The sequence below is a fragment of the Pipistrellus hanaki genome (genome assembly GCF_964339955.1).
Source record: "Pipistrellus hanaki genome assembly, chromosome: 2".
NCBI classification, from domain to species: domain Eukaryota; kingdom Metazoa; phylum Chordata; class Mammalia; order Chiroptera; family Vespertilionidae; genus Pipistrellus; species Pipistrellus hanaki.
Window position 1 is genome coordinate 168,561,901 of NC_140504.1, and position 20,290 is coordinate 168,582,190.

Consider the following 20,290-nt stretch of genomic DNA (forward strand, 5'->3'; position numbering starts at 1 on the left):
TCTTTCTTTGGTTTCATTTTTAGTTTGCCCCCTAATTAGAACTGTTTTGAGAATCCTAAGATTTGTGCTACTGCTGTTATTAAAAAATCAAGTTGGTAAAACATTAGTACTTTTTTTTAAATATATATTTTTATTGATTTTTTTACAGAGAGGAAGAGAGGGATAGAGTTAGAAACATCGATGAGAGAGTCATCGATCAGCTGTCTCTTGTACACCCCCTACTGGGGATGTGCACGCAACCAAGGTACACGCCCTTGACAGGAATCGAACTCTTCAGTCCGCAGGCCAACGCTCTATCCACTGAGCCAAACCAGTTTCGGCAAAACATTAGTGCTTTTTCCCCCCAGCAGAAGCAAGGGATAATAAACATGAGAATTAACTGATGAATAGCAGTTTTGTAACAAGGATGCGATGCAAGGCTTCTTCTGGATCATCTAATCCAGCTGCACTGAGCAGTTCAACAAACAGTAAAACTTAATACCTTTTACATAGCATTTTTATATATTGTTTCTCCTTCCACAAGGTTAAGATGCCCAGTCTTTATTATACAGGAATTGACATTATCCAAGTCTAGTCAGTAGGAGTAGGGCAATAAGATTGAAAAGGTTTGTTGGAAAGAAAAGTAATGTCACTTGGGGTTTTGACTTGAATTGTTGGACAATAATGCCATTCACAAAGCCAGAAAATATAGCAGGAAGAGACCAGGATTTACAGGGCAGGTAGTGGGAGTTGTGGTGAAAATGATGCAATCAGTATAACTTTAGACAGCGATAGTATGTGTAGGCAAAGCTCAGGAAGTTGGAACTAGGAACTGGAATTGAGCATAGGGATCTAGCCTTGAATTGACAATGTTTGGGTAATTGTGGATGTGCAGAATTAAACAGATTGCCCCAGAAGTATTTGTATATGTAGGAGCAGCCAATAAAAGAATCATAGGCAACAGCACTGGTCAGAGGAAGAAGTGCAGTCATGGGAGCAGAATGACTGAAAAATGTTCCTTTGGTCCCTGGCTGGTGTGTCCCAATGGTTAAAACAAAGGGTTGTGGGTTCAAATCCCAGTCAAGGGCATGTTCTTGAGTTGCAGGTTCCCATCCACCCCAGTTGGATGCATCCGTGAGCCATACAATCCATGTGTCTCTTTAGCATTGATGCTTCCCTCGAAAAAAGCAATGGGGTGGAGGAGGGGGATCATCTGGTGAGGATTAACAACAAACAACAAAAATGTTCATGGGTATTGCTAATCAAGAGAAGAGAATGTTGGGATCTTTGCTAGCAAAGTTCCATTTACCTGTACTTACCTTTCCTCCTTTAAAAATGAAAAAGTGATTGACTCCCTGCAGCTCTGGTCCCAGCAAGAATTGTGAATACCAACTGCCTCACAGGATGGATCCAGTTTCTTGGAAAGCCATACACATCTGGCCATAGGATTCACATTCTATTGCTTGCTATTGAACTGAAGGATTATTGTAGCAATATTAAAGCATTTGGACATCATTTTCATGATTTCAAATTCTTCAGTGATTCTTCTTTTGAAGAAACTTCAGCTAATAAGAGTTGTCCATCAGAGCTATTTTATCATTCAACTATATATGACTGCCTTTAAAAATTAAATATAATCACCTCTGTTTACATCTGTTACAGAGTCCTAGCAGTTTACTTCTTGTGATCTAAGCAGAAAGAAATGTCTTTTGGCTAAATAACTTATGGGCCAACCAAATCATCCAGTACATTAAAATATTTAAATGTTTGTCTTAAAACTCCCCAGCAATTTTTAATAACAAAGAAACCTCCCAAAGCATACTTATTGGGCTTATGGTGAAATCTGGACCAAATTGGAGCAGTATAGCCAACCTATAGCAGGAAGCTGATTGTCCTTATTCTCATTAGTACAAAAGAAATAACAGTAGGACATGATGAGCATCTCTTCGGAAACTGTTTTTGATAAATTACAGAGGAGGTGGAGCCTAAGGATAAATCCTGCTGAAGGGCCATTTCTGTCATGTATGTACTAGCCAGTCTAGTAAATGACGCCTTGGAACTGTAGCTTTATAACTTTTTTGTTGTTTTTACTTTGGCCTGTACAACAAATTTTATTCCTTATGCAAAATGCATTCTGATGTTTCCTAGTTAGTAACAGTTTTTAATGTTGGGTACAAATCACTAAATTGATTTCACTTCCCAATTTGAATTACAGTGCCTTAAAAATTTTGCCATAGGGCACAATGACTTCTTAATACTAAAAAAATAAAGGAGAAATGTGTTCCCTTAAACAAGTTCAAAGAAGACATGAAAGGAAATAGAAATTAGGTTGAAGAGAGTAAATGAAGATGAAAAACTAGAAAAATGAAACCTTAGAAAACAAAATACAAGATAAAGGTATTGAGAGAATAGGTTGGAGGAAAAAATGAAAAAAGCTAACGAGATAATAAAACAGCTCTAGGAATTATGGCTGAGTGGATAGAGCCAACGGGCCTGTAGACTGAAGGGTCCGTGTTTGATTCCGGTCAAGGACACATGCCCAGTTTATAGACTCATCCCTAGTAGGGGGCGAATTAAAGGGTAATTATAAGACTCAAATATTTGAACATTGCCTATATAGAAATAATATAACGAGGAAATAGAGGGACTCTTAAGTGTGCTAGTTTCATTTTTCAAAACAGGAGTCATACTGTCTTTAATTAAAATATACATGACACTAGAAATAAATGATTCCAGCCTCTTGAATGTTTTCTATAATTGTCTTCAATTTTCAAGGGAAACTCAGAATTAGATTCTCATAGAAAATTTTCAATTTTGGCATTTCTTCACTTTCACATTTTTTCATCTTGTTAAACCCAAGTAAAATTTGCTAATTTACTAAATACAGCATATGAGCCCATTTTTGTAAAATTGTATGTACACATATGTCCATAAGAGATGGTTGGAATGAATCAAGTTCACAAGATAACTGTTTCTGGTTGATGGGCTTTTGAATACTTTAATACTTTTTTCTTAATAGACATTTAAATTCTTTACAAGGAAAATGTGAGTTCTTTGGAGAAAGCTTTTTTATAAGCTTACCAACATATTTCATATAGTTTGCCAGAAATGCAAGTTGGTAATCACTTCTCTGGGTGGTAATTTGGCAGTATGTCAGAGGAACCTTAGAATTTTTATCCTTTTTACCTAATCCCATTTATATTTATATTAATAATCCCATTCACCATAATATAGAAACATACACAAAAACATCTTATCCCAGAAATGAAACTAGACCACTTATATCACATACAAAAAATAAAGAATACGTTAAAAGACAAATTGGAAATGTAAAGCCTGAAATCATAAAACTCCTAAAAGAAAACAGGCAATAAATTTTGTACACTGGTCTTAGCAATATTTTTTTGGATAAGTCTCCTAGGGCAAAGATAACAAAAGGAAAAATGAACAGATGGAACTATATCAAACTTAAAAGCTTTTGTACCACAGAGGAAGCTATCAACAAAAAAGCAACCTACTGGAGAACTTATTTGCAACTATTATATGCAATGAGGTTAATATCCGAAATATGTAAAGATTTCATACAGCTTAGCATCAAAGAAACAATTAGATGAAAAATGGACAGCGGACATGAATATAGATATTTCTCCAAAGAGGACATAGAGGTGGTTGACCAACACATGGAAAGATGCACTGATCATTAGGGAAATGCAGATCAAAACCACTAGAGAGATGACCTCACACCAGTCAGAATGACTCATCAATAAATCAGCCATGCAGGTGTGCCTCAGTGGTTGAGCGTCAATCCACAAACCAGGTCATGGTTCAATCCTTTGTCAAAGGCACATGATGGAGCTGCAGACTCAATCCCCAATAGGGGTTTGTGCAGGGGGCAGCTCATCAATGAATCTCTTATCATTGATATTTCTACCTCTCCCCCTTCCTTTCTCTGAAATTAACTCGGCATTAATTTTTTTAAATAGTAAAAATCAAATTTATTTTAAAATAAATATTACTTAAAAATAAACCAACAAATGTTTAAGGATGTGGAGAAAAGGGTACTCTTGTGTACTACGTTGGTGGGATTGTATATTGGTGCACCCATTATGAATACAGTATGAAAGTTCCTCAAAAAATTAAAAATACATCTACCATATGACCCAGTAATTCTTTCACTTGTGGGTATTTGAAGAAATCCAAAATACTAACTAAAAAAGATATATGCACCCCTATATTCATTGCAGTATTATTTATAACTAGAGGCCTGGTGCAGGAAATTTGTGCATGGGTGGGGGGGTTGTCCCTCATCCCAGCCTGCACCTTCTCCAATCGGATATCCGGCTCATAATCCAGGACTTCTGGCTCCCAACCAATCGCTTGCCTGCCTTCCTGATTGCCCCTAACCACGCCCATGTCAGCCTGATTGATGTCTAACGGATCCCCTGCCAGCCTGTTTACCCCCAACTCCCTCCTCTGCCAGCCTGGACACCCCTAACTGCCCTCTACTACAGGGTTGATAGCCTCCAACTGCCCTCCCTTGCAGGCCTGGTGCCTCCCAACTGTCCTCCCCTGCTAGCCATCTTCTGTACACATAGGGACAGGACCTTTGACCACATGGGGGCAGCCATCTTGAGGTTGGATTGATGGTCAATCTGCATATTACTTTTATTAGATAGGATAGAGGCCTGGTGCATGGGTGGGGGCCAGCTGGTTTGCCCTGAAGGGTATCCCGGATCCGGGTAGGGGTTCCCTTGGGGTGTGGGTGGCCTGGGTGAGGGGCCTGTGGTGGTTTGCAGGCTGGCCACACCCCTGGCGACCCAAGCAGAGACCCTGGTATCTGGAATTTATTTACCTTCTACAATTAAAACTTTGTAGCCTGGAGTAGAGCCAAGCCTCCTGCTTGCTCAATGGCGGTAGCCATTTCTTTTTCTCTTCTTTTTTTTTCTTTTCCGATTTTCTTCTGCTTTTTTTTTTTTTTTAAATCAATCTTTATTGTTCATATTATTACAAAGGTTCCTCATTTCTTTCCCCCTCCACCAGGTTCACACCCCACCCTCTGCCCTTTCCCCACCCCCCATTGTCCTCATCCATAGGTGCAGTTTATGTTCAGTCTCTTCCTGCATCCACCACTCCCCTTTTCCCCGAGAATTGTCAGTCCACTCCCCTCCCGTATCTCTGATTCTATTATAATCAACAGTTAATATTGTTCATCAGGTTTTTTAATTTCCTTGGTATTTTTTAATTAATAAACTTTTATATTTTTAAGTGTATGTGTGCTCCTTACATAAGGTTGAATAATTTGCCCTTCTCAATTGCTCTACAATAAATTTGAATAAAAAATTTTTCAGGTTACAACTTCCATTAAATGTTTGCAAACTTACAAATTGTATAAATTATAAAATAAGTGTCTTCTATTTTTCAACTAAAAAAGTTTTTCCAGTTATTGAACACTGGCAATTACTGAAGGAGAGAGAAATGAGATGCTGAAAATTACATATACAACTTTCATATGAAGAAAGGTTACTGTGTTTTACAGACCTTACATATTTTTTGCCAGGCCATGTAGTCAGTTCCTTTAGGAGGGTAGGCTAAGTGGGGGGAAGTCTCTTGTTGCATATTATTTTATTGATGAAAATTTCAAATATATACACAAGTAGAACAAGTTAAACACCTTGTACACCTCATAACCTGTTCTCTAAGACCTGAAAAGGAGGTGAAATACTTGAACACGAAAACATTTTTTTTATTTTAAAAAATATATTTTATTGATTTTTTTTTTTTTTTTACAGAGAGGAAGGGCGAGAGATAGAGAGTTAGAAACATCGATGAGAGAGAAACATCGATCAGCTGCCTCCTGTACATGCCCCACTGGGTATGCGCCCGCAACCAAGGTACATGCCCTTTACCGGAATTGAACCTGGGACCCTTGAGTCTGCAGGCCGATACTGTATCCACTGAGCCAAACCGGTTTGGGCGAACACTAACACTTTAAAGAAAATCTTGAATATTCCAAGTAACATTTTTAACACAAAGCATTTTGCTGGCCAGGTATCTCATTGACAAATGCGTTAAGTCCACCACTCAGTAGGATTCTGAGGGATGCCGAAGCTTTAATATGAAAAAGTAACAGTAAATACACCTGATCTTAACATTTAATAAATACCTTTTCAGGGCTGTAAATATGGCAGGAAAGCCCTCAACCTCCTGCAATAGATTTCAAGCATCTTCCATGTTGGAAAATATGGCAAAAGCCCAGGTAGTCTCTCCTATTTTAAGTAATGCATATCTGAGGAAGCAGAACAAAGATAACACACTCACTGTCCATAAAATACATTTTTTTTTACTTACTCTGTACATTTCCAAAGAAATCTATAGCATCATTTAGCAAATTTGGCAAATTTCTATGCGGGATTTAAACAAAATGACCTTACCTCAATGTATTAGTATCAAAAACAGCTAAAAAAAAAATCTACCACCAATGACACAAGTTTGAATTCCTGCTATAATTACTGACCACAAATATTATTGGGAAGCACCACCCTGGCAGGCGTGCTGGATTTCCAGGCAGTAAGCAGTACAGGACTCAGAACGGGTCGTCTGACTAGTGTTCCTCAGTAAAGAATTACCTTCCTTTCACTCTCATTGCCAGTATCAGTCTCAGTGGTTAAAAATTCTCCTTCAAAAGATGTTTCAATTTTATTTCCAACATGTTTAAATGTGTTACCTTTGAAACTCACTTTATTGTTTTGCACCTAAATTTTCCAAGTGATAAAATAGGAGACAGCATTTGCTTCTATCTACAGCATATAGGTGTGAGGGTCCAATAAAATAAGGACCATGAGAACAAATCCTTGGATTTCTAATGTCTGTGAGTTACAATACTCGATTCTCTGAAAATAAAACAAGTCTCTGAATTCTTACATTATACTTCCATCATCTAAACAACCAGATGAATTAACCAAATTTGACTCCTGTCAAAAAGATTTATTAACTTAAAATAGAATTACTTCAAATACAGACAAAAGCAATTTTCTGTTCAAGTTTGAATATTTTCAATATACTGTACAAGACTGTAAAAAAAAAAAATTCTGAATCTTCATGTTGTAGTTTTTATTTTTATTTTTTTTTTTACCTTTTAAAAAGTTTTTGGCACTACAAGGTTCTGTAAAGAATAGAAGTGACAAATTTAAAACACATGAAAGTCTTTCTAATTCTTAAGAACAATATATATAAAGTCTGAAGCAACCAAAGTATGAATACAGCTAATAGAAAATAAAGAATGTAATTTTTTAAATTCTCTCTTTATACAATTCATCAAGGTTAAACAAAACATAAAATTCCCTTAAAAATAGGGTAATAAAATAGATGAAATTTGTATCACTCAATGTGGTGATACTAGTAAAAACTATAGTTCATATTTATATACAAATAATACAGTTCTTAAAAACAGTTTCAGAATTTAAATAAGCTATCTAAACGTGTTAAAATTTTAAATCAGGACCTGATTTGTTTTGCTTTCCATTAAATGTCACTTTTTCTGCTGAATGTAACTGACATTGAGGTACGGATACCCTTGAGACAGCAGGATTGGCTGGTTGCTGTGCATCGGTAGACCAGCTGAAAGAAAATGGACTCGCATTACTCCGACACGTTTCCTCTTGGTGGGTGGGGACAACGCTCTCTACACCGACGGGTGGCACATCTGTCTGTTGGACACAACACAGACAGGAAACTGAAAGGCTTGTGCCTACTTATCTGATAACCCCCTACAATTAACTGCAGCTATTTTTTTTTTTCTATTTATACAGTGAAGATGTGATTAAGCATGTCAAAATATTTGGTAGGGGGAGGAGGAAGAGGAACAGGAAATGTAGGTATATAAAAGCAAAAAGGAAGGCAAGAGAGATGGAGCGGTGGAATCACGGGGATCAGACCTACCAGGGAAGAACGTCAAACTCGCTTCCTAAAAAGGCTCGCATGACCAATGTAACTTCCCGCAGCCCTAGTTCTTTGCTTGGAAGATAAAAAGCAGTCACCGTCAAGGTTCTGCCAATCTGTAATACTGGGATGCCCCAACAAACATGGATAGTTTAAGAAGCCTGACAGTCATACCAGTGGCTTCCCCTTAAAATTATCACTAAGTCAACATTTCCTGAGTATATTTCTTTAATTTCTTGAACTGCTAAGTCTAACTGAAATAATTCTGATTCTAGTTTTTTTAATTAGGTTAACCAAGAGCTGAACATTCCCTATTAGAACTGAGATACCTCTGAGGCAAGTAGGCTAGATAAAATCATCCAAGTTCCTTGGCATTCTCCTTAGTTTGTAATATTCATTACTTAGATAAAAGCCATTATTGGTACATTAATACCAACAGAATATAGTGAATTCTAATGTCATTCAAATCTTAGTTTTACTAATCAAATCTGACCCTGTCACTACTCAACTCAAAAACTTCTATTAGAGCCCAGCCAGTGTGGCTCAGTGGTTGAGCACTGACCTATGAACCAGAAGGTCATGGTTCAATTCTCAGTCAGGGCATATGCCTGGGTTGCAGGCTCGATCCCCAGTGGGGAGCGTGCAGGAGGCAGTCCATCATTGATTTTCTCTCACCATTGATGTTTCTATCTCTTTCTTGCTCTCCCTTCCTCTCTGAAATCAATAAAAATACATTTTAAAAAACAGGAAACTTCTATTAGATCCTGACTTCATAATAAACTGAGTACAAACTCTCATGAGATTGCCCAGCCTACCTTCTCTAGTCTCTTCACCTATACGTCTTTCCCTCTAACCTCTTCCTACCTGGACTCAGAAATTTTGCATATATTAATTCCCTCAGCTAAAAACACTCCTCTCTAATCTCTAGAAAATATTTTTTGGGAAAAAATCCTGTACTTCTTTTAAGATCCAGTTCAAATGTAAAAATCTTGTGATTTGATCCCTGGTGTCCATATTCTGCTCTCACTGCTAGGACAACATTAACTGATTCTTCTAAGCTCCTAATCTCTTCTATTTTACATGTCTGGCTCTCCTAATAAAACATTCATTAAGTATGAGAGTCTTATTTCATTCTTGCTTGAGCAATAAGCACCTATCATAGTCTGACAAACCGTATGTTTTCTCAATAAATGCTTCCTGAAGGCATGAATTCTCACCCCCAGGCCCCGGTCCTCACAAAGGCCCCCTGTCCCAGAGCCCACCCCGCACACTAACACATTTGTAAGCAATGGTACCTTGAGTATAGAAAGGTTTGTTGGGCTGAAATCTGGCATTTCCCTGATGCATGAAGTTTTGATGCAAACCATAAGGCCACGAAGCTGGGACAAGAGGAAAAGGGGGGCGCGGTGCATGTTCCCAAGGAATTGGAGGGTTTAGTCCTGGAAAGCCTGGCTCTGCATTTAATAAGAAAAGACATTTAAAACATCAGTTTGTTCACTCATATAGTTCTTCATTCCACAAATACCTATGACTGGCAAGAACTGTGCTAAATGCAAAGGATACCAAAACATTAAAAAAAAAAAAAAAAAATCAAACACTATCATTGTGTTCAATTTACTCATACAGGAGACATATAGAAATACATATGCAATATATGTTGTAATTGCTATAACATCAGAAGGTGTTCCAAAGGGGCTAACTAAGTTAAGTTGTTCAAGGATAAAGTTTTCCCTAAGATAACTGACTAAAACTGAGTTTTAAACTACAAGGAACAAGTTATGCAAAATGGAGCAAGGATGCATTTTAGACAAAAGGAACAGCATGTTTAAAAGACAGAATGCAGAAAAGCACAGTAAATTTGGAAGCTTCAAAATAACTGACAAAATAGAAATAGGGGTAAAGGGAGGAAGTGGTAACAGAAAAGGCTGTATAGGGCAGAAACCAGTTTGGCTCAGTGGATAGAGTGTCGTTCTGAGGACTGAAAGGTCCCGGGTTCGATTCCAGTCAAGGGCATGTACATTGGTTGCGGGCACATCCCGGTAGGGGTGTGCAGGAGGCAGCTGGTCCATGTTCTCTCTCATCGACGTTTCTAGCTCGCTATCCCTTCTCTCTCTTCCTCTCTGTAAAAAATCAATAAAACACATATATATTTATATTTTTAAAATACATTTTATTGGTTTTTCATAGAGAGAAAGGGAGAGGGATAGAGAGTTAGAAACATCGATGAGAGAGATACATCGACCAGCTGCCTCCTGCACACCCCCTAACAGGGATGTGCCCGCAACCAATGTACATGCCCTTGACGGGAATCGAACCCGGGACCTTTCAGTCCGCAGACCGACGCTCTATCCACTGAGCTAAACCGGTTTTGGCAATAAAATATATTTTTAAAAAAGAAAGAAAAGGCTATATGGGTAGGTAGGATCTGTATTTCAATAAAATCTAAGGACATTATTGAGAAGTTTACATTTTATCTAAAGACAATACCAACTATCCTAGAATTAATTATATCTTGGCCTGAAAAGAGATTTTATTTATTAGAAGCTGAGGCACTGTTGTATAATACTTGAGAACTAGGGTTTTAGAGCCAAACAGGTCTAATAAGTTCAAATCGTAAAAGGCTCAATTATGAACCTCAGGTTGTTATAAAGATTAAATTAAGATAACAAAAATAAAAGTGGCTTGTACAGTTTCTGGTATATAAGTAGGCACTCAAAAAAATATGACTCCTATACTTTCTCTGGCAAACTACACCCACCAATCTCCTTCCCTTTGAGATGATCTTCAATTGTATTACCCACTCTATCTTCTGGATTATTCTTGGTGGTTTTTCTCATTTAGGGTCACAATGAGGTGAGAAATAATTAAAAGACACTACCTTTATTCATTAAATATCCTATCAGGAACTCAAATGAGAAGATATTAGCTATGCATGAGTAGGGAGCAAGAAAACTAAAACCCATACTAGCTGCATACAATGAATGGGCTTTGTTTGAATCTTGATTTACATAAATAAAAAATAATAATTTTAGAGAAATAGGAGGAAAGGAACCAGGATTAGATAATCCTCGATATGATCTTGATTGTTTTTAAGAGATACAGTTTACAAGCAAATTTGAAACAATGTCTCATATTTGATGAAATAATCAAGCCCCCCCAAATGTTTTAATGGCATGAAAGGGACAGATGAAAGAACAGCAAATGTTGATAACTATTAAAGCTGGCTAACAAGGGGTAGGGAGAGGTCATTGTATTTTACTCTCTCCTTTTGTGTATATTTCAAATTTTCCATAATAGTTTTTAAAATAAAAGTAATTATTAATAAAAAACTGGATACAAAACTAGATTTATGGCATACATGAACTATTTATAAATATGTAAATACTAGAAAATGAATGGTGGCAATAAACCAAAATGTTACTTAGCAATTATGTATAGGAATTAAGATTATGATTTTCTCTTTCAAATGTCCTATAATGAATATCTATTTCTTAAATACCAGAAAAAATATTTTAATGCTACCAATATCTTTTTCTTTCCAAAGAATTGCTTTTTATTGGGAGATAGTAAAAATCTAGGGCAGCCAAAACCAGTTTGGCTCAGTAGATAGAGCATCTGCCTATGGACTGAAGGGTCCCAGGTTCGATACCAGTCCAGGGCATGTAACTTGGTTGTGGGCACATAACCAGTGGGGGGTGTGCAGGAGGCAGCTGATCGATGTTTCTCTCTCATCGATGCTTCTAACTCTATCCTTCTCCCTTCCTCTCTGTATATTTAAAAAAAAGAAAAAAAGAAATTAGGACAAAGAACACGGGTTTTGAAGAAAAATTGAATTAAATCTTGGATCTACTATGATTTATTATGATAGTTAAATTACTGAACCTTTCAATTTCCTCAACTGTAAAATGAGTGCTAATAATACACACAAAGCAATGTTGCAGTCAAAATTTCAAATATTAAAAAACTAACATTTATGTATATTACATTTAGTATTCATAACATTTCTGTGAGTTAGATACTATTAAATCCCTATTTTACAGATGAAATCAATGCACAAAGAAATTAAGCAACTGCACAATGCCATATGATAAACGGTCCCTCCACAAACATTACTTGTCATCCTTTTCTTCACACTTATTTCCCCAAGTCGGACCAGTAATGCTGAGCACCCAGACTTTCCTACAGACAGACACAAAGGGAGAAAGGGCTTACCAGAGTTCCCCACTGCGCCGTTGTTCACCAGGGAGTTTGGAGCCACAGTCCGAGGCCAGTGTCCATCGTGAGAGGCGTTAGGGATTGCCACGGGTCTGGCAGCAGGCTGTGCAAAGATGATGCTGGGATCGTTCAGGCCAATATTGCTGGGGGCACTGCCTGGTGCAGAGTGGATCACTGGGCCGTGGAGAGGCCAGGAGGGGGCAGGGATCTGGAGGGGGTGCATTGGCAACAGCCCCATATTGTGCATGGGAGAATACTGAGTTGGCGGTGACTGGGGAAAGTTGTATATCGGCATCTGGACCTGGTGGGGGGGCTGGGCTCCCTGCTGCGGTGGGCCAAGTTTGGGCTGGGATCCTGGCTGGGGTGAAGCCTGGGTAATGGCAGCTGATGGGGAAGAGTTCTGCGGGAATGGTTGGGGCTGGGGAGAATAAGATGGTGAATCAGACTGCAGAGAAAAAAAAAAGATACATTTTTAAATTCATTTATAAACATCTTATTTTATAATAGCAGAGATTATCAAAATAGAAAAGTATGGAGTTATTTAATTAGAACGTTAAAAACAGAGCTCTATGATGTACATAACAAATAGCAGAATCCCATATTACATGAAGGTAGAATTTTTTTGCAAGGTTCTCAAACCCACCCTCATATAGGTATCACTTCATAAACCTTTTCACAGCCCAAAGGAGAACCCAGAAACCATTATCATGTAGAACCCACATTTCCAATTGTAACTAGAAACTTACATCTAAATATCTCATAGTCACTTTCATTCAGTCCTTCAACAAGTGTTTACTAAGCACTGTTTAGAAATTAAAAATACTACACTCATATGTATGCTCTCATAGAGCTTGAAGTTTGTGGGGGAAAGGAGAAGGAGCAGATCATGATTACATAAGCCAGTGTTTTTCAACCTTTTTTGGGCAAAGGCACACTTGTTTCATGAAAAAAATCACGAGGCACACCACCATTAGAAAATGTTAAAAAATTTAACTCTGTGCCTATATTGACTATATATAAAGTAATTCTCTTGAATAGGAATCAAATAAACACAAAGAAAGTATTTTATAATTACTTTATTATGAAATGTTAAGTAAACAAAATAGTGAAAAATTATAAAATTCTTGTCTTGTCTGCACCTACGGCACACCAGGCAACATCTCGCGGCACACTAGTGAGCCGCGGAACAGCGGTTGAAAAACGCTGACATAAGCAATCACAATAAAGTACAATTATTACTATGAAAAGGAGTGTAACAGTGTACGGTGTATACTGAAATCACAGAGTGAACACCTGAACCAACTTTGGAAGAATAGGGAAGGTAAGATGAAAGAAAGAGGAAGCCAAGGAAAGCTTCCCAGAGAAAATGACCCTTAAGTTGAGACTCAAGGGTAAATAGAAACCCATCTGACTTTAAAAAGGGTAGGAATAAGGAGGAGAGAGTTTTAGGCAGAGGGAACAACATGACTGAAAATCTATAGGCACAAAAACATGTGGCTCTTAAAGTAACTGGAACCTAAAAGAAGTTTATTATTAAGGGAAGAGGAATGGCAGATCTGAGACTGAAAAACTAATAGGGTAAGATAATGAAGGTCCCCATAGGCGCTATTAGACTATCCTGAGGGCACTGGGAAACCACCGAAGGGTTTTAAACACATCAAAAACATGATCAATCTGCATTTTAGAAAACATGTTCTGGCTCAATGGGAATGAAATAGAGACTATTTTAAGTGAAAGACTGTTGGCCCTGTTTAAAAGGCTGCTATCACACAGAGGTCCTGAGATGACGGCAGCCTACGCCAAGGAAATACAACACAGGAACAGAGGGAAGCAAATGGCTATGAGCTAGTTTTTTTTTGTTTGTTTTTTTTAATTCTCAAACGAGGATATTGAATTGATTTTGAGAGGGGGGGGGGGGGGAAAGGAAGAAGGGAAGAAGGAAAGAGGGAGAAAGGGAAAGAGGGGTAAGAGTAGAGGGAGGAAGAGCTAGAAAGAAGGAGGGAAGGAAGGGGAGGGGGAGAGGGAGGGAGGGAGAGAGAGAAAGAGGAAAGAAGGGAGGGAGGAAGGGAGGGAGAGAGAGATAGAGAGAGAGAGAATGTGAGAGAGAATATTGATCAGTTGCTTCCCACATGTGCCCCAACTGAGGATCCAACCCACAACCTAGGCATATGCCCTGACAGGCACTTAAGCCTGCTCTCTTTTGGTGTACACTGCAGTGTTTCCCAAACTTTTGACAGATGTGTACCCCTTCTATAATTTTCATAACGCTGAGTACCCCTCGTACTCATGAGAACGTAGAATTAGGTGCAGCTAAGCACGGAGCAGTGCATATCCCCACCAAACTCCGGTGCAATGTGTACCCCCACCAAACTCTTCCCGTACCCATGGGGATATGCGTACCACACTTTGGGAAACACTGGTGTACAGGATTACGCTCCAACCAACGGAGCCACCTGGCCAGGGAGAGCCGGTTATTTTTTATATGCACAAATACTAGAACTTGGTGGCTGACTGGATGTGAGGGTTCAGTAGCAGAAAGTAGTTCTGGAAACTAATACTGCGATCATGTAGTGAAATGGAGAACGTAAGAGAAAGAGGGGAGCTGGAGAGAACATAAGCTACATTCCAGACATGCTGAGGTTGAAGTGCTTTGTGAGACACCAGAATAGTAACATCCATTAGACTCTTCCCAAATCTTAGCTGACAGAAAGGTAAGTGCTAGAAGCAGAGAATGAAAGTTAGAGACTGTATAGGAAAGTCTTCAGAGTATAGGTTTTGGAGACAGCTTGAGGGTTCAAGTTTTGTTTCCAAGTATCTGTTGACCTCAGGCAAGAAACTCAAACCTCAGTTTCTTCACCTTTAAAATATAAGTAATAATAATCTACCTCATAAGTTTTTGTGAAGATTAAACAATATATGGGAAAAACATAAACACCAAATTCAGGATAGTAGATACATTTTAGTGGGCTCCAAAATATTTTTCCAAGACTCTCTGTTACTAGTTTTCAAATGGTCTGGTTTTTTTTTTTTCTAAAATGCAGATCACATCAGATTTAATATGTTTAAGAGTTAACAGCTTTGAAACTACATATACCTGTGTTTGAATTTTTAATTTCTTGTTCTCAGCTTCCCAATTTGGTAATACTAATTATCTACCATTTCACATGGCCACTAAAATTATTATATTTGATAAGTGTGAAGCACTAAAGCACATTGTCAGGTTTATAATAAGCATTCAATTAATATTGAATTAATATAAGAGCAAGGTGAATACAGATTCAGATAAAGGTTAAGAGTAACTCAAAGTTAATATAAAACCTGTGAATCTGAATTCTAATTCAATACTCTGTCTTTTACAGGGTATATTTCACTAGGTATCCATAACAGCTATAAGAAGACAAACAGAAGTTTCAAGCAAGTGAAATGCCATGTGTGTATTGCCCCAACATACCAAACTCCTAATATAGCTCAATTTTTGTGTCTATTTTTGTTAATGGTACAGTTATCTTTACACTGGGCAAAACATGCAACTTCAAAGTCATTACCTTATTTTAATCTAACCAATAACATTATAAAGTAGTTATCTTATTTTACAAATAAGGAAGTAGGCTCAATGAAGTTAAGGAGCTTGCTCATAGGTATAAACACAGATCTACATTACCCCCAAACAATCCTCTTTTCTACCTCATATGCTTAGCAAGGACATTTCTAAAGAGCACTATGTAATCTGGAAGATTGCATTTACCAGTCTGAAAGATCAACCCTGCTACCCAGCCCAAATAGCACTGTCTTCCGGCCCAGACTGACCCCTCTGCAGGTGGAGCACTTACACATTCTGAGGACTGTCTAGTCCTTACGGACTGATCGCCCTGCTGCTGGGATGAATTAGCCGCTTGTTGGGCGTTTACAAGGTTGCGAACCAGCTGGGCTGCTAAGAGAAAACATTAGAAAGGAAATCAAAAGGAAGAAATGACAATCTATAAGCGTCTCAAGTCTCTCTAAGTCTCTTTTATAAACTTGGACTTTTAAACTATGAAATGTTAGCGAAGGACTTATAACAACTATTTTTTAAAGCCATTTTTCAATCCTGACCATTAGAAAATACACTGGTCCTAGAAACCAAAACAAATGTCACACTGCTTTTCTTAAGAAGACAATATATTTATTTGAGAAATTACCTTCTGTACTAAGAATCTGAATAACTGAAAATCATCAGTTCTAAAATATTTTATTCTTTTCTTTCAATACACTCTCATTTGGGATATATCCCCAGAAGAAAACGTCTCATTAACTTGATGGCAGTGGGGGCTGGAGGGAGTTAACTTGTTAACTTTTTTAAATTCAGAGGGAGGAAGGGAGAGGGAAAGATAGAAACATCAGTGATGAGAGATACCAACTGGCTGCCTCCTGCACGCTCCCTACAAGGGAGCTCCCAGCACAGGCTTTCGCTCTGACCAGGAATCAAACTGTAACCACCAGTTCATGGGTCAACACTCACCACTGAGCCACACTGGCTGGGCTGTTAATTTTTATATTGAGAGAAATAGAGTGTGACTAAAATCTAAAGAATACTTAGAGGGAATTGGCTGAATCCAACAGACTGCTAAGACCTAGAAAGTGAACATATCCAAATACTGTTGAAGATAAAAGCCTGTCTAAACTTTATCTTTTTAAGAAATCACAAGGTCCAAAATCATACAGCTAGGTTTGGAGCAGAGAAGAATGAGTCCTTAGAATGACATCAATATAAATTAGTTCGTTTTCACCAGAAACTATTAATCTTTTCTATTTACCTGCCACACTGCTATTCCTCTGACGTGCCAGCTTGACCTCTGGGCACTCCCTTCGCACGTGTCCCGCATCTCCACATATAAAACATCTGAGGTCTCGTGGTTCTCTGAAGTCTCGAGTTTCAGGGTCAAGGTCTCGAGAGTCTTTCTCTTCTTCATTCCCTTCCTTCTCTTCTTCACTGTCTTTCTTCTTTACTCTAAACAGTAAACTGCTGATACCAATAATGTGGGGCTAGGGACTTGTAAACTGAGGGAGTCACAGAACAACTAAACTATACAAGAGTCTCACAATTAAAAGAACTAACATGCCCATGTTTCATGCATCGTTTTAAAGGGAAAGGAACTCACATTTATAGCACACCTACTCATATGACGAAAACTGGATATTCCAGTACTTTTATAATAAAACATCAAATTAAAAACATGTAAGTTTAATCTTGTAACAATCCTTAGAGATTGGTATTTTCTTCTTTAATAGGGAAAGAAACTGGGGTTAAGTATCTCGCCTAAACTTAGAAAATAAAATAGCAGTGAAAAAACCGAGGGAGCCTGTTCTGCCTGAAAAGTGCCAGGACTTTATAATTAGGAAAGACGTGATAACTAACGTGGTTTTCCTGGCCTGCTAAACAGTGTGTGTGTGTGTGTGTGTGTGTGTGTGTGTGTGTGTGTGTGTATAATGTTAAACATAGTGTGTGTGTGTGTGTGTGTGTGTGTATAATGCAGAAAAGTATTTTTCATAGATATATATTTTAGGTGGTATGTAAAATGCACATTCCTCAAGGTAAATGTTATATATTTCACAGGATATACCTCAAAAATTCAGTTAATTATATTTCAATATTGGTTTGTAAGTTTGAGGTCCTCAGCTAGAATCCCATGACTTGGTTTTTTTTTTCTTGGCTCCCAGCACAGTGCTCAGCATACAGTAGGTGTCAATAAATGCTTCTTTAATTAAAAAAAAACATTTAATAAATGAATGAATATTATGACACCACAGTGCCACAAATAAAGCCCTGAACATTTTTACTTGAAGATATCTGAACACAGTTATAGCTACAATTGACCTTATCTTTAATTTCCCTGTAACATTGACACAAAATCATTTGCCAACCTTCTCCTTTTAGGACAGTCTTTCATGTAGTGGCCTATTTTTCCACAAACACGGCAACATCGATCATTGGGAGCCAGTTCTCCATCTGTTAATACTCTGGAATCAAAGAAGTATTCCTAGGGAGAAAATACAACTTTATTAGAAAAAAAATCACTTAAACACTTTTTAAAACAAATGGAAAGGAGACCAAGATGCAAAAGTGTGTTTTTTTTGTTTTTTTTTAAAAAAAGAAAATAAATACCAAATATTTCACTGCAATTAAAATGATATGAAAATGAGATTCACAGGAAACAAAATGAACAAAACACACACACACAAGAGAGAGAGAGAGAGAGAGAGGGGGGGGGGGTAACAAAACAAAAAAAAAAATGAGATTCTGAATTATCACCATCACTATCTCAAGTTTTAACAGTTCTAAACACTTTACATCCACACTGTTCTCTCATTCATCTGTAGCATCTCTGCATACTATCTCAATATAGTAAAAACTACATTCATCTTTATTTCCTACTTGAGGAAACTTAGCTTCAGAAAAGTCATTTGCCCATAGTAAAAAATCTGGTAAGTAGCAGATAAAGAAAGGATTTAAAGCTAAGTCTATTTGACTCCAAAGCTCATGCTTATTGCTCTAGCAGGCTACTTCTGGAAAGGAATTATTCTGTATAAAAGAGCTCTATGCAAATAAGAACATATTTTGATGTTTTTAGTATGTTCTTTATAAATTGATTTTAGAGAGAGAGGAAGGGACAAAGGAGAGAGAGAAACATCAATGAGAGAAAATATCAACAATCTGCTGCCTCCTGCATGGCCCCTGTTGGGGATCAAGCCCATAACCCAAGCCATGTGCCCCAACCAGGAATCATCGAACTGGTGACCTCTTGGTGCATGGGGTGATGCTCACCAGCTCACTTTTGCTTTATGAAAGCACCTTGTAAGTTTTAGCTCCATTTAGCACTATCACAAAGACTAGTTTGTTCTGACAGTACACATATCTCTGGAAAGCAAAAAAAGATATCTCCTAGTGTTCTTCAAATCTATCTAAAGTCAAGGATAAAAGTAGGAGACACTCATAATTGTAATTATTGGTGAGGATGCAGAAAAACTAACCACACATATATTGATGATGGGAACATAAAATAGCACAGCTGCTTTATAAAACAGTTTGGCAGTTCCTAAGAAAGTTAACAAATTTGTCAAAACAGCTCAGCAATTCCACTGTTAGGTATATTCACAACCCCAAAATGAAAACATCCATCCAAAAATTTGTACAGAAATATTCGCAGCAGCATTACTCATAAGAACCAAAAACTATAAAACACACAAATGGCCAACAAGTGACTGGATGGATAAAATGCGATATATATCCATTCAATCATAAAAAGAAATGAAATTTTGATACATGCTACAACATGAAGGAACCCTAAAGAGATTACACTAAATGAAAGAAGTCAGTTACAAAAGGCTACCGGTATACATTCTATGATTCCATTTACATGAAATATGCACAATAAACAAATTTACAGAAACAAAAAGGAAATTAGTGGTTTGGAGAGTGGGAGAGAGAAGGAATGGGGATTGACTGCTAATGGGAACATGAGTTTCCTTAAGAGAGGATGAAAATGTTCTAAAATTGGATTGTAATGGCAGCTGCACAATCCTGCAAATATACCAAAAAACACTGTATTGGTCACTTTATATGGGTGAATTGTACAGAATGTGAATTATATTTCAATAAAGCAGTTTTTGTGTTTTTTTTTAATTCTTCACATTTACTACTGATGAAAACAATGTAGCTAAATAAAATCATCACAATATTTTTTTCCAGGACAAAATGTAGGCCTTTTTCAACTCATTCAGTTGCCTAAGGCAGAAATCTAGGAGTCATCCTCAACTTCTCCTGCACCATAACCTGTAGTTAATCACCAAACTGCATCCATTCGATTTCTGAATCTCTTTAATCCATTGAGTTAAGGTGACCTAGACCTGGGGGTCAGCAACTTTTTTTATAAAGAGCCAGATTGTAAATATTTTAGGTGTTGTGACAAAATTGAAGATAGTAGGTAGGTTAGGTGCTTATATAACAAGAGAGAAAGCAAATTTCCACAAAAATTTGTATTAAAGAATAGCAAAATATAGAAAACAACTCCGAAACTATGTGGATTCCGGCAACAGAGAGGAATTGACAGGACTACTCCAGCCATGAAGACAGAAGAGAAGCAGTCCAGAGATGGAAGACCTTGACGTCGCCTTCCATATA

General features: G+C 37.6%; 1 protein-coding gene across 14 annotated transcripts in view; it reads right to left on the bottom strand.

Annotated features, from left to right (window-relative positions):
* Positions 1-5,716: 5,716 nt before the first annotated feature.
* Positions 5,717-20,290, bottom strand: part of TUT4 (terminal uridylyl transferase 4) — a 95,285-nt gene continuing 80,711 nt past the window's right edge. The window contains exons 25-31 of one of the 14 annotated variants that reach the window (XR_014794014.1): positions 18,034-18,149; positions 16,926-17,134; positions 15,963-16,063; positions 12,130-12,577; positions 9,213-9,371; positions 7,112-7,596; positions 5,717-6,265 (exon numbers count right to left, since the gene is read on the bottom strand). Coding sequence is in view for 13 of the 14 variants with exons in the window: in XM_084872856.1 (XP_084728982.1) it covers positions 7,914-8,041; positions 9,213-9,371; positions 12,130-12,577; positions 15,963-16,063; positions 16,926-17,134; positions 18,034-18,149 (1,161 nt within the window). In the remaining variant the exon portion in view is untranslated. The other 13 variants (XM_084872857.1, XM_084872861.1, XM_084872868.1 and 10 more) reach the window with 13 other exon arrangements.